The sequence below is a fragment of the Eucyclogobius newberryi genome, unplaced genomic scaffold (assembly GCF_026437365.1).
Source record: "Eucyclogobius newberryi isolate DKJ021-1_F unplaced genomic scaffold, fEucNew1.0.hap1 SCAF_16, whole genome shotgun sequence".
Taxonomy (NCBI): domain Eukaryota; kingdom Metazoa; phylum Chordata; class Actinopteri; order Gobiiformes; family Gobiidae; genus Eucyclogobius; species Eucyclogobius newberryi.
This window is the reverse complement of record NW_027315790.1, coordinates 4,575,068-4,587,564: the sequence shown is the minus strand read 5'-3', so window position 1 is coordinate 4,587,564 and position 12,497 is coordinate 4,575,068. Positions and strand designations below refer to the sequence as shown.

The 12,497-nt window shown below is 37.2% G+C and overlaps 1 protein-coding gene and 1 long non-coding RNA gene across 2 annotated transcripts in view; both read left to right on the top strand.

Annotated features, from left to right (window-relative positions):
* Positions 1-12,497, top strand: part of LOC140361601 (uncharacterized) — a 229,715-nt gene that overhangs the window by 124,673 nt on the left and 92,545 nt on the right. The window lies entirely within an intron of this gene.
* The window catches only part of scin (scinderin), a 43,111-nt gene that overhangs the window by 29,949 nt on the left and 665 nt on the right, over positions 1-12,497 (top strand). Inside the window, exons 10-15 of the mRNA XM_072447323.1 lie at positions 5,045-5,135; positions 6,096-6,266; positions 6,629-6,806; positions 7,544-7,665; positions 11,201-11,278; positions 12,334-12,394. Coding sequence (XP_072303424.1) covers positions 5,045-5,135; positions 6,096-6,266; positions 6,629-6,806; positions 7,544-7,665; positions 11,201-11,278; positions 12,334-12,394 — 701 coding nt within the window. The remainder of the gene's footprint in view (positions 1-5,044; positions 5,136-6,095; positions 6,267-6,628; positions 6,807-7,543; positions 7,666-11,200; positions 11,279-12,333; positions 12,395-12,497) is intronic.

The window sequence follows — 12,497 nt, the reverse complement described above, 5'->3', positions numbered from 1 at the left end:
GACAGATCATCTACACATGATGAGACCCCTTAAAGCAGACAGATCATCTACACATGGTGAGACCCCTTAAAGCAGACAGATCATCTACACATGGTGAGACCCCTTAAAGCAGACAGATCATCTACACATGGTGAGACCCCTTAAAGCAGACAGATCATCTACACATGGCGAGACCCCTTAAGCAGACAGATCATCTACACATGGTGAGACCCCTTAAAGCAGACAGATCATCTATACATGGTGAGACCCCTTAAAGCAGAGAGATCATCTACACATGGTGAGACCCCTTAAAGCAGACAGATCATCTACACATGGTGAGACCCCTTAAAGCAGACAGATCATCTACACATGGTGAGACCCCTTAAGCAGACAGATCATAAACACGTGGTGAGACCCCTTAAGCAGACAGATCATCTACACATGGTGAGACCCCTTAAGCAGACAGATCATCTACATATGGTGAGACCCCTTAAAGCAGACAGATCATCTACACATGGTGAGACCCCTTAAAGCAGACAGATCATCTACACATGGTGAGACCCCTTAAAGCAGACAGATCATCTACACATGGTGAGACCCCTTAAAGCAGACAGATCATCTACACATGGTGAGACCCCTTAAAGCAGACAGATCATCTACACATGGTGAGACCCCTTAAGCAGACAGATCATCTACACATGGTGAGACCCCTTAAAGCAGACAGATCATCTACACATGGTGAGACCCCTTAAAGCAGAGAGATCATCTACACATGGTGAGACCCCTTAAAGCAGACAGATCATCTACACATGGTGAGACCCCTTAAAGCAGACAGATCATCTACACACGGTGAGACCCCTTAAGCCGACAGATCATCTACACATGGTGAGACCCCTTAAGCAGACAGATCATCTACACATGGTGAGACCCCTTAAGCAGACAGATCATCTACATATGGTGAGACCCCTTAAAGCAGACAGATCATCTACACATGGTGAGACCCCTTAAGCACACAGATCATCTACACATGGTGAGACCCCTTAAGCAGACAGATCATCTACACATGGTGAGACCCCTTAAAGCAGACAGATCATCTACACATGGTGAGACCCCTTAAGCAGACAGATCATCTACACATGGTGAGACCCCTTAAAGCAGACAGATCATCTACACATGGTGAGACCCCTTAAGCAGACAGATCATCTACACATGGTGAGACCCCTTAAAGCAGACAGATCATCTACACATGGTGAGACCCCTTAAAGCAGACAGATCATCTACACATGGTGAGACCCCTTAAAGCAGACAGATCATCTACACATGGTGAGACCCCTTAAAGCAGACAGATCATCTACACATGGTGAGACCCCTTAAGCAGACAGATCATCTACACATGTTGAGACCCCCTAAAGCAGACAGATCATCTACACATGGTGAGACCCCTTAAAGCAGACAGATCATCTACACATGGTGAGACCCCTTAAGCAGACAGATCATCTACACATGGTGAGACCCCCTAAAGCAGACAGATCATCTACACATGGTGAGACCCCTTAAAGCAGACAGATCATCTACACATGGTGAGACCCCTTAAAGCAGACAGATCATCTACACATGGTGAGACCCCTTAAAGCAAACAGATCATCTACACATGGTGAGACCCCTTAAAGCAGACAGATCATCTACACATGGTGAGACCCCCTAAAGCAGACGGATCATCTACTCATGGTGAGACCCCTTAAAGCAGACAGATCATCTACACATGGTGAGACCCCTTAAAGCAGACAGATCATCTACACATGGTGTGACCCCTTAAAGCAGACAGATCATCTACACATGGTGAGACCCCTTAAGCCGACGGATCATCTACACATGGTGAGACCCCTTAAAGCAGACAGATCATCTACACATGATGAGACCCCTTAAAGCAGACAGATCATCTACACATGGTGAGACCCCTTAAGCAGACAGATCATCTACACATGGTGAGACCCCTTAAAGCAGACAGATCATCTACACATGGTGAGACCCCTTAAGCAGACAGATCATCTACACATGGTGAGACCCCCTAAAGCAGACAGATCATCTACACATGGTGAGACCCCTTAAAGCAGACAGATCATCTACACATGGTGAGACCCCTTAAAGCAGACAGATCATCTACACATGGTGAGATCCCTTAAAGCAGACAGATCATCTACACATGGTGAGACCCCCTAAAGCAGACAGATCATCTACACATGGTGAGACCCCTTAAAGCAGACAGATCATCTACACATGGTGAGACCCCTTAAAGCAGACAGATCATCTACACATGGTGAGACCCCCTAAAACAGACAGATCATCTACACATGGTGAGACCCCTTAAGCCGACAGATCATCTACACATGGTGAGACCCCTTAAGCAGACAGATCATCTACACATGGTGAGACCCCTTAAAGCAGACAGATCATCGACACATGGTGAGACCCCTTAAAGCAGACAGATCATCTACACATGGTGAGACCCCTTAAAGCAGACAGATCATCTACACATGGTGAGACCCCTTAAAGCAGACAGATCATCTACACATGGTGAGACCCCTTAAAGCAGACAGATCATCTACACATGGTGAGACCCCTTAAAGCAGACAGATCATCTACACATGGTGAGACCCCTTAAGCAGACAGATCATCTACACATTGTGAGACCCCTTAAGCAGACGCATCATCTACATATGGTGAGACCCCTTAAAGCCGACAGATCATCTACACATGGTGAGACCCCTTAAGCAGACGCATCATCTACACATGGTGAGACCCCTTAAGCAGACAGATCATCTACACATGGTAAGACCCCTTAAGCAGACAGATCATCTACACATGGTGAGACCCCCTTAAGCAGACGCATCATCTACACATGGTAAGACCCCCTTAAGCAGACAGATCATCTACACATGGTGAGACCCCCTAAAGCAGACAGATCATCTACACATGGTGAGACCCCTTAAAGCAGACAGATCATCTACACATGGTGAGACCCCTTAAAGCAGACAGATCATCTACACATGGTGAGACCCCCTAAAGCAGACAGATCATCTACACATGGTGAGACCCCCTAAAACAGACAGATCATCTACACATGGTGAGACCCCTTAAAGCAGACAGATCATCTACACATGGTGAGACCCCTTAAAGCAGACAGATCATCTACACATGGTGAGACCCCTTAAAGCAGACAGATCATCTACACATGGTGAGACCCCTTAAAGCAGACAGATCATCTACACATGGTGAGACCCCTTAAAGCAGACAGATCATCTACACATGGTGAGACCCCTTAAAGCAGACAGATCATCTACACATGGTGAGACCCCTTAAAGCAGACAGATCATCTACACATGGTGAGACCCCTTAAAGCAGACAGATCATCTACACATGGTGAGACCCCCTAAAGCTCAACAAACTGTAGAAATGAGTCTGTTTTTAATTTGATTACAAAGCTTTATTTACTTTGGATTCCACTTTATGTCAACTGGTCAACACCAGTGGCAAAGCATAATATTAATCAAAATATACTTAATAATTCACAGTTCTATTGACTTCCTGTTGTAAATTGCAGAAATGGCTAAGCCCCGCCTCTTCATAGTGACGTTTCACCACAGTTTTTATTTTTAACTACAAATGTCTGAAACCCAGAATATACTTGTTTTTTTTTTACTCCAAAGAATTTCAATTAAGTTCTGGGCTGTGGGTGGAGATAGGGGGAAACTGATTTTCTGAGGCTCAAATCTAGAATAATATGTGATTATCCAAACATGCATGAATCAGTCAACTTCTAATTATGAGCAAATGAGGGTGAACAATTAAAAAAAAAAAAAAAAGTTAATTGTTTTATTTATTTTATTACTTTTTATCTTTTAGAGTTTTATTATATGTGTAGTTTTTAGCCATTATTTATTTTTATATTATTATTCTTTGCATTGTAATGTATTATTTTGGTCATTATGGTCAGGAGCAAGTGTGTTTCATGTTTGTTTGCAGCACTTTTCAGTTGTGGATTGGATTGAACCCTTAGAAAAGGTTAAAATCTTTCAAAGGTCGATTTAAACAATAAATCTCCTTTCGATTTGGCCAGTTGTTGTCCACATTTTGCCTTGGTCGTTCTTCTCAGTGGGAACGTTTACATTTACAATAATCAGATAAATAACCAAATAAATAGCTCCAAAAACAGCTGGCGTTGTGCATCAGTGCATTGCAAGAGTAACGTCCTCTTTGCCTTTAGTTTGCATCATAAATCGCCCCGACAGCTGTGAACGATCAGAGAGAAATCAGATTACAGTTTACATGACATTTCAACCATCAGATAAAGACCAGAGTCCGTCACATATTTCATTTTCTTTATTTGCTGTTGGCTTCTCATTATAATTGAAATGAATGTTCGTATTTTGCTTGTTCATGGAACCTTTCAGCTGTTCTTATGTTCCGCTCTGATGCTTTGTCTTCCTGTTGCACATCTGATAAGTTTAATCCTCGCATTCGCGCCACAATCAGGGCTTTATCGCGCTGTAACCGAGAAGCACGTTTGCAATTCTGAACGTGGGATTTTTGCATTTATCTTGCTAAGCTCTAGGTCTAGAATTCAGTCTATGTGCTTCTAATGATCTTCTTTTATGGCCAGATTTCAAGATAATTTAGCTTGAAATGAGAAACACAATAACGTCGACGACAAAACACTGAGAAACAGAACTGAGACTGTTTCATATTTATTTCTACACACGTGAAATGCACTCGACTCAACTAAACTCAATCTACTTAAACTAAAGGTGGTTTAAGTCACTTTTTTTTTTAAAGCTATTGGCAAGTAACATACCTTCAAAATTCTCAAATCAAGATTAAAACTTTGAATTCAAATCATTTTAACTAAACTGGACAGTACTCTTTGCAGACATATGACATATTTCTCTTTTTCAAACGATTTTTTGCGAGTGAAATGCAATGATAACGTGTCGCTGTTGAGTGTAATTGTCTGTTAACTTGACATTTGTGTGAAGTAGAAGCTGTAAAGTGTCTCGTGGTGTGTCAGGCAGGGCTCGTGCAGCTCCGTGGACGATCTGACCGCCTCAGCCTTCCTCACGGTGGAACTGGACCGCTCTCTGGGAGGAAACGCAGTGCAGGTAAAGGAGGGCATAAGTAGTATATATATATATATATATATATATATATATATATATATATATATATATATATATATATATATATATATATATATATATATATATATATATATATATATATATATATATATATATATATATATATATATATATATATATATATAGTATATATCAAATATCGGTATTTAAAGTATCAGGACCTTCGCTGGAGGAACATTAGCTGTTGTTTTGTGTTGATGGGGGAAACATGCAAACTGCGCACAGAAAGGCCCGGGAGTCAAACCTGCGACCTTCATGCTGTAGCCACTCCCACAGACTGTATAAGCAGCTCACAGGGTCAAAATGAGACCGCTGTGTGCCGTCTGCAAGTCATTTTCCGACATGTTTCATTCTCACTGTTAGCATGCTAGTTCTTGTTAGCCTTAAGCACTCACGTAAAACATTAACTCTGAATATTCAGAAGGCATTGGATAAAGTCTCTTGGTCCTGGCCTGGATATTGAACCACAGACCAGGGCTATTCAACATAAGGCCCAGGGGCCAAATCAGGCCCTCCAAGTGATTTAATCCGGCCCACAAATATTTAGTGGTTTCATTCTGGGTAGCACTAGTTTAGACCTGGTTTTGTCTGGTTTAGTCCTTGTTTTATTCCGGGTTAGTCCTGGTTCAGACGTATTTGGTACTAGTCTAGTCCTAGTTTAATTCTGGTTCAGTTCTGGATGTGTGATTTTTGCTAAGCAATGTTGGTAAAGCAGTATCATCTCAGTTGAAACAGTATAGAGGACATTCAGTGTGTGTTGTGCAGCTTCGGCCCCGAGGCCTTGGCCCTTTGAAAAATCTGACCCTCTGGAAACTAAGTTTGTCTTTTACATTTATTTACATCTGACCTACATCTGTGACATTTGCTGTGCGACTTTCAAGTATAATGACAAATAAAGCCCTTGGTAACTCTTGTTCTCAGGTGAGAGTGTGCCAGGGTAAGGAGCCCCCGCACCTGCTGAGCCTGTTCAAGTCCAAGCCCCTGGTCATCTATAAGAACGGGACGTCCCGCCTGGGAGGCTCTGTCCCTCCTCCTGACAAACAACTCTTCCAAGTGAGGCGCAACCTGGCCTCCATCACCAGGATCGCAGAGGTAAACACACCTGAGGACGCTCTGTGGCGCTCGTATGGCACAAATGCTCCTACTGAAGATGCTTACTTTTACTAGAGTCACTTTTTTAATGTATTGTACTTCTGGGAGGAGTAACAGAACTACACTTTTGACAAACATAAATATGCCACAACTCATTGACGTTGACATCCCTGAATGTCCCTCAGTCCCGTCTCACACCAAGTGTCTGACTTGTCCCTGAGACTAGAGTCTGACAGCTCAGAAAAATGTGTTTCTTGTAAATTTGGATGGAGTTTAGTTTTTTGAAGACAAAGGGGTTTTCCACAGGTTTTAACCTTTGTAACAGATGGATTTGTTTAACGGTTGCGTTCCCGTGGCGATAGGTGGACGTGTGTGCTGTCAGTCTAAACTCCAACGACGCCTTCCTGCTGACTCTGCCTGGTGGGCGGGGCTACATGTGGATGGGTAAAGGAGCCAGTGAGGAGGAGCAGAAGGGCGCCAAGTACATGAGCCAGTACCTGAAGTGTACGGCCACGCCCATCACGGAGGGCGGAGAACCAGGTGGAGAGTCTTTTGTCTTCTTAAACCAGCATCAGTGCAGGTGGAGCTGTTTGTGCTTTACACATGGACTTATCTATTAAAATAAAAAGAACAGCACAAATCCCTCCGCTGGAGTCAGCAGCGCTGTGAGGAAGTGCACAGGCCACACGTTTGTGAAAGAAGTCTTTTTTTAAAAAACAAATAACCCAGTTTATTCTAAAGCAGAAGTGAAGAACTCCTGAGTTTCACAAACGTCTCTTTAGATGAATGTGATGAAGTGGAACCGCGTTAGAGCGATGAGAGCAGTTCCACTTTTTATAGTTCACTAACTAACTTAACTAACTTAACTAACTTCACTAACTTTTGTTGGAATTATAAAGATTATAAAGAGCAGGAACATAAATCTTTCAAATGTTGACAATATTTTTGGTAAAATTACGTCTTTATTTTGACTATTTTAACTTTATTCTCATAAAATAAAATCAAAATTCTGGCTTTGGCTTTATAAAATAAAAATAAAATATACATTTAATGGTGAAACGTTGTGACTCTATTCTCATAGTGCGCACATTATACTTATACTGCACTCTTGAGCTCTTGAGAGTGCACGTAGGGTCAGATGCGCTCTCCTCCTCTTCTGACCACAGCACACACACTATGGTACTTACCTCGCCTCAGTAGAGTCTTTCTCATTGGCCCGTTGTGTCATGTGATGTCGTAGTTGGAATTCCTTTGTAAATATTTGTTTGTACTTCCAGGGGAGTTCTGGAAGGCGCTGGGCGGCAGGACCGAGTACCAGACTTCAGCGAACCTGGCGAGTGAAACCCCGGCCCATCCCCCGCGCCTGTTCGGATGCTCCAACAAGACGGGACGATTCATAGTATGTATATCACAAAAACATGATATATAACAATGTACAGTAATATGTATATCACAAAAACATGATATATAACAATGTACAGTAAAATGTATATCACAAAAACAATGTACAGTAAAATGTATATCACAAAAACATGATGTATAACAATGTACAGTAAAATGTATATCACAAAAACATGATATATAACAATGTACAGTAAAATGTATATCACAAAAACATGATGTATAACAATGTACAGTAAAATGTATATCACAAAAACATGATATATAACAATGTACAGTAATATGTATATCACAAAAATATGATATATAACAATGTACAGTAATATGTATATCACAAAAACATGATATATAACAATGTACAGTAAAATGTATATCACAAAAACATGATATATAACAATGTACAGTAAAATGTATTTCACAAAAACATGATATATAACAATGTACAGTAATATGTATATCTCAAAAACATGATATATAACAATGTATAGTAATGTGTATATTACAAAAACATGATATATAACAATGTACAGTAAAATGTATATCACAAAAACATGATATATAACAATGTACAGTAATGTGTATATCACAAAAACATGATATATAACAATGTACAGTAAAATTTATATCACAAAAACACGATATATAACAATGTACAGTAATGTGTATATCACAAAAACATGATATATAACAATGTACAGTAAAATGTATATCACAAAAACAATGTACAGTAAAATGTATATCACAAAAACATGATATATAACAATGTACAGTAATATGTATATCACAAAAACATGATATATAACAATGTACAGTAATATGTATATCACAAAAACATGATATATAACAATGTACAGTAATGTGTATATCACAAAAACATGATATATAACAATGTACAGTAAAATGTATATCACAAAAACAATGTACAGTAAAATGTATATCACAAAAACATGATATATAACAATGTACAGTAATATGTATATCACAAAAACATGATATATAACAATGTACAGTAATATGTATATCACAAAAACATGATATATAACAATGTACAGTAAAATGTATATCACAAAAACATGATATATAACAATGTACAGTAATATGTATATCACAAAAACATGATATATAACAATGTACAGTAAAATGTATATCACAAAAACAATGTACAGTAAAATGTATATCACAAAAACATGATATATAACAATGTACAGTAATATGTATATCACAAAAACATGATATATAACAATGTACAGTAAAATTTATATCACAAAAACATGATATATAACAATGTACAGTAAAATGTATATCACAAAAACAATGTACAGTAAAATGTATATCACAAAAACATGATATATAACAATGTACAGTAATATGTATATCACAAAAACATGATATATAACAATGTACAGTAAAATGTATATCACAAAAACATGATATATAACAATGTACAGTAATATGTATATCACAAAAACATGATATATAACAATGTACAGTAATATGTATATCACAAAAACATGATATATAACAATGTACAGTAATGTGTATATCACAAAAACATGATATATAACAATGTACAGTAAAATGTATATCACAAAAACAATGTACAGTAAAATTTATATCACAAAAACATGATATATAACAATGTACAGTAATGTGTATATCACAAAAACATGATATATAACAATGTACAGTAAAATGTATATCACAAAAACAATGTACAGTAAAATGTATATCACAAAAACATGATATATAACAATGTACAGTAATATGTATATCACAAAAACATGATATATAACAATGTACAGTAAAATGTATATCACAAAAACATGATATATAACAATGTACAGTAATATGTATATCACAAAAACATGATATATAACAATGTACAGTAATATGTATATCACAAAAACATGATATATAACAATGTACAGTAAAATGTATATCACAAAAACATGATATATAACAATGTACAGTAAAATGTATATCACAAAAACAATGTACAGTAAAATTTATATCACAAAAACATGATATATAGCAATGTACAGTAATGTGTATATCACAAAAACATGATATATAACAATGTACAGTAAAATGTATATCACAAAAACATGATATATAACAATGTACAGTAAAATGTATATCACAAAAACATGATATATAACAATGTACAGTAATATGTATATCACAAAAACATGATATATAACAATGTACAGTAATGTGTATATTACAAAAACATGATATATAACAATGTACAGTATGTATATTACAAAAACATGATATATAACAATGTACAGTAATATGTATATCACAAAAACATGATATGTAACAATGTACAGTAATATGTATATTACAAAAACATGATATATAACAATGTACAGTAATATGTATATCACAAAAACATGATATATAACAATGTACAGTAATATGTATATCACAAAAACATGATATATAACAATGTACAGTAATATGTATATTACAAAAACATGATATATAACAATGTACAGTAATATGTATATTACAAAAACATGATATATAACAATGTACAGTAATATGTATATCACAAAAACATGATATATAACAATGTACAGTAATATGTATATTACAAAAACATGATATATAACAATGTACAGTAATATGTATATTACAAAAACATGATATATAACAATGTACAGTAATGTGTATATTACAAAAACATGATATATAACAATGTACAGTATGTACATTACAAAAACATGATATATAACAATGTACAGTAATATGTATATTACAAAACCATGATATATAACAATGTACAGTAAGTATATAACAAGTTAAGTTCAATTACAACGGAAATGTAAATGACTTCATTCACTAGTCTTATTTACATTGGCATTTCACTTGAAAACGTTACAATGGAAATGGTAATCTTGGTGCCCTCTGCTGGCAAAAGTGTGAACTGAAGCATTTTGAAAAGACAAATAATTAGCATTTCCATGAACTTTAAAACCACACTTCCTGGTTTCAGTCACTTTATGTTAAGAAATTAAACCAATTAATCAGAATGACGCAAACAGCATTATGTAGACGCATAAATAACTTAACCGTAACTGTTTAATTTGAAGAAAAAAAAGGGAAGTAGGAATTAGAAAGTCGAATAATTTCTATAATAATGTAAATAATAATCTCTGTCAAATCTGTTAAATCTATGCCAAATTGAAGACTTAGGCATTACCTGTGATATTTATTTTCTTGCAATACGGGCATTGCGTGAAACAGTTTTGCGATATTGATAAATTTCCGATATATTGTACAGTATATTATATATAGATAAGAACAGGGACAATTTGTGGAACTAAACCTGGACTAGACCAAGACCAGGGCAAGAAGTTCAACTTCCCTAAACCAAGTCGACTTCAGAATTTAAAAATGCGAAGCATCTGCTTTGTTTTAAATGAAAACAAAGCAGCTACTTTAATATTTGAATATTTGAATATTGATAATATTTGAGTTGATGTGGGAGGACGAGGAGCTGATGGAGGCTCTGGTGCTGTGTGCAGATCGAGGAAGTGCCTGGAGAGTTCACTCAGGAGGACCTGGCTGAGGATGACGTCATGCTGCTGGACGTGTGGGACCAGGTAAAGACGCATAAATGTAACATCCAACTTTAAAGGTGCACTATGTCACTTTTCTGGAGGAGCGTCCATCACCTGCTCGTTTAATGCTCTGCTCACACTGGACGTGCTGAAGTCACTCCAGACCGAGCAGAACCGCGTGTGTCCGTACAGAGTGTAAAAGCCTCCAAACGTTTGTTGCTGCTGTAGATAAGTCAAAACCACAAACATCTGTCTTTTTGCAAGTTTAATATCTATAATGAATCATAGAAGTAACTTATTTCACAAAATGTTATAGCACAACAAAAAATAACTAAATGTTTCCTAAGAAAATATACACACAATACACAAAAACAAACTTATTTATTGAGCGATAATAAGTTGATGGAGACAAGAGCATCCACAGGAAAGTGACATACTGCACCTTTAAAAACAACACAGATGGCTGTATGGTGTGTACTGCACCTTTAAAAACAACACAGATGGCTGCATGGTGTGTACTGCACCTTTAAAAACAACACAGATGGCTGCATGGTGTGTACTGCACCTTTAAAAACAACACAGATGGCTGCATGGTGTGTACTGCACCTTTAAAAACAACACAGATGGCTGTATGGTGTGTACTGCACCTTTAAAAACAACACAGATGGCTGCATGGTGTGTACTGCACCTTTAAAAACAACACAGATGGCTGCATGGTGTGTACTGCACCTTTAAAAACAACACAGATGGCTGCATGGTGTGTACTGCACCTTTAAAAACAACACAGATGGCTGCATGGTGTGTACTGCACCTTTAAAAACAACACAGATGGCTGCATGGTGTGTACTGCACCTTTAAAAACAACACAGATGGCTGCATGGTGTGTACTGCACCTTTAAAAACAACACAGATGGCTGCATGGTGTGTACAGTATAAATACAGGCAATTCAACTTTTAATTATTTCATAAACAACAAAATATCCTAACTTTTTAAGGAGAAAAACTCTCTCAGCCTCTCGGTCGGCCACCTAACTTCAGACAGATTTCTACAGCACTTGTAAATCAAAATAACGAGTGTGACATCGAATCTACTGCAGGTTTTTGTCTGGATCGGGAACGACGCAAATGAAGTTGAAAAGACAGAATCCATCAAATCAGGTTCGACTTTGCACATGATTTTACTGGATGAGTTTTGCTATAAACCTGTTTTATACCTATTGTATATTGTATACATGTTGTATATTGTATACATGTTGTATAT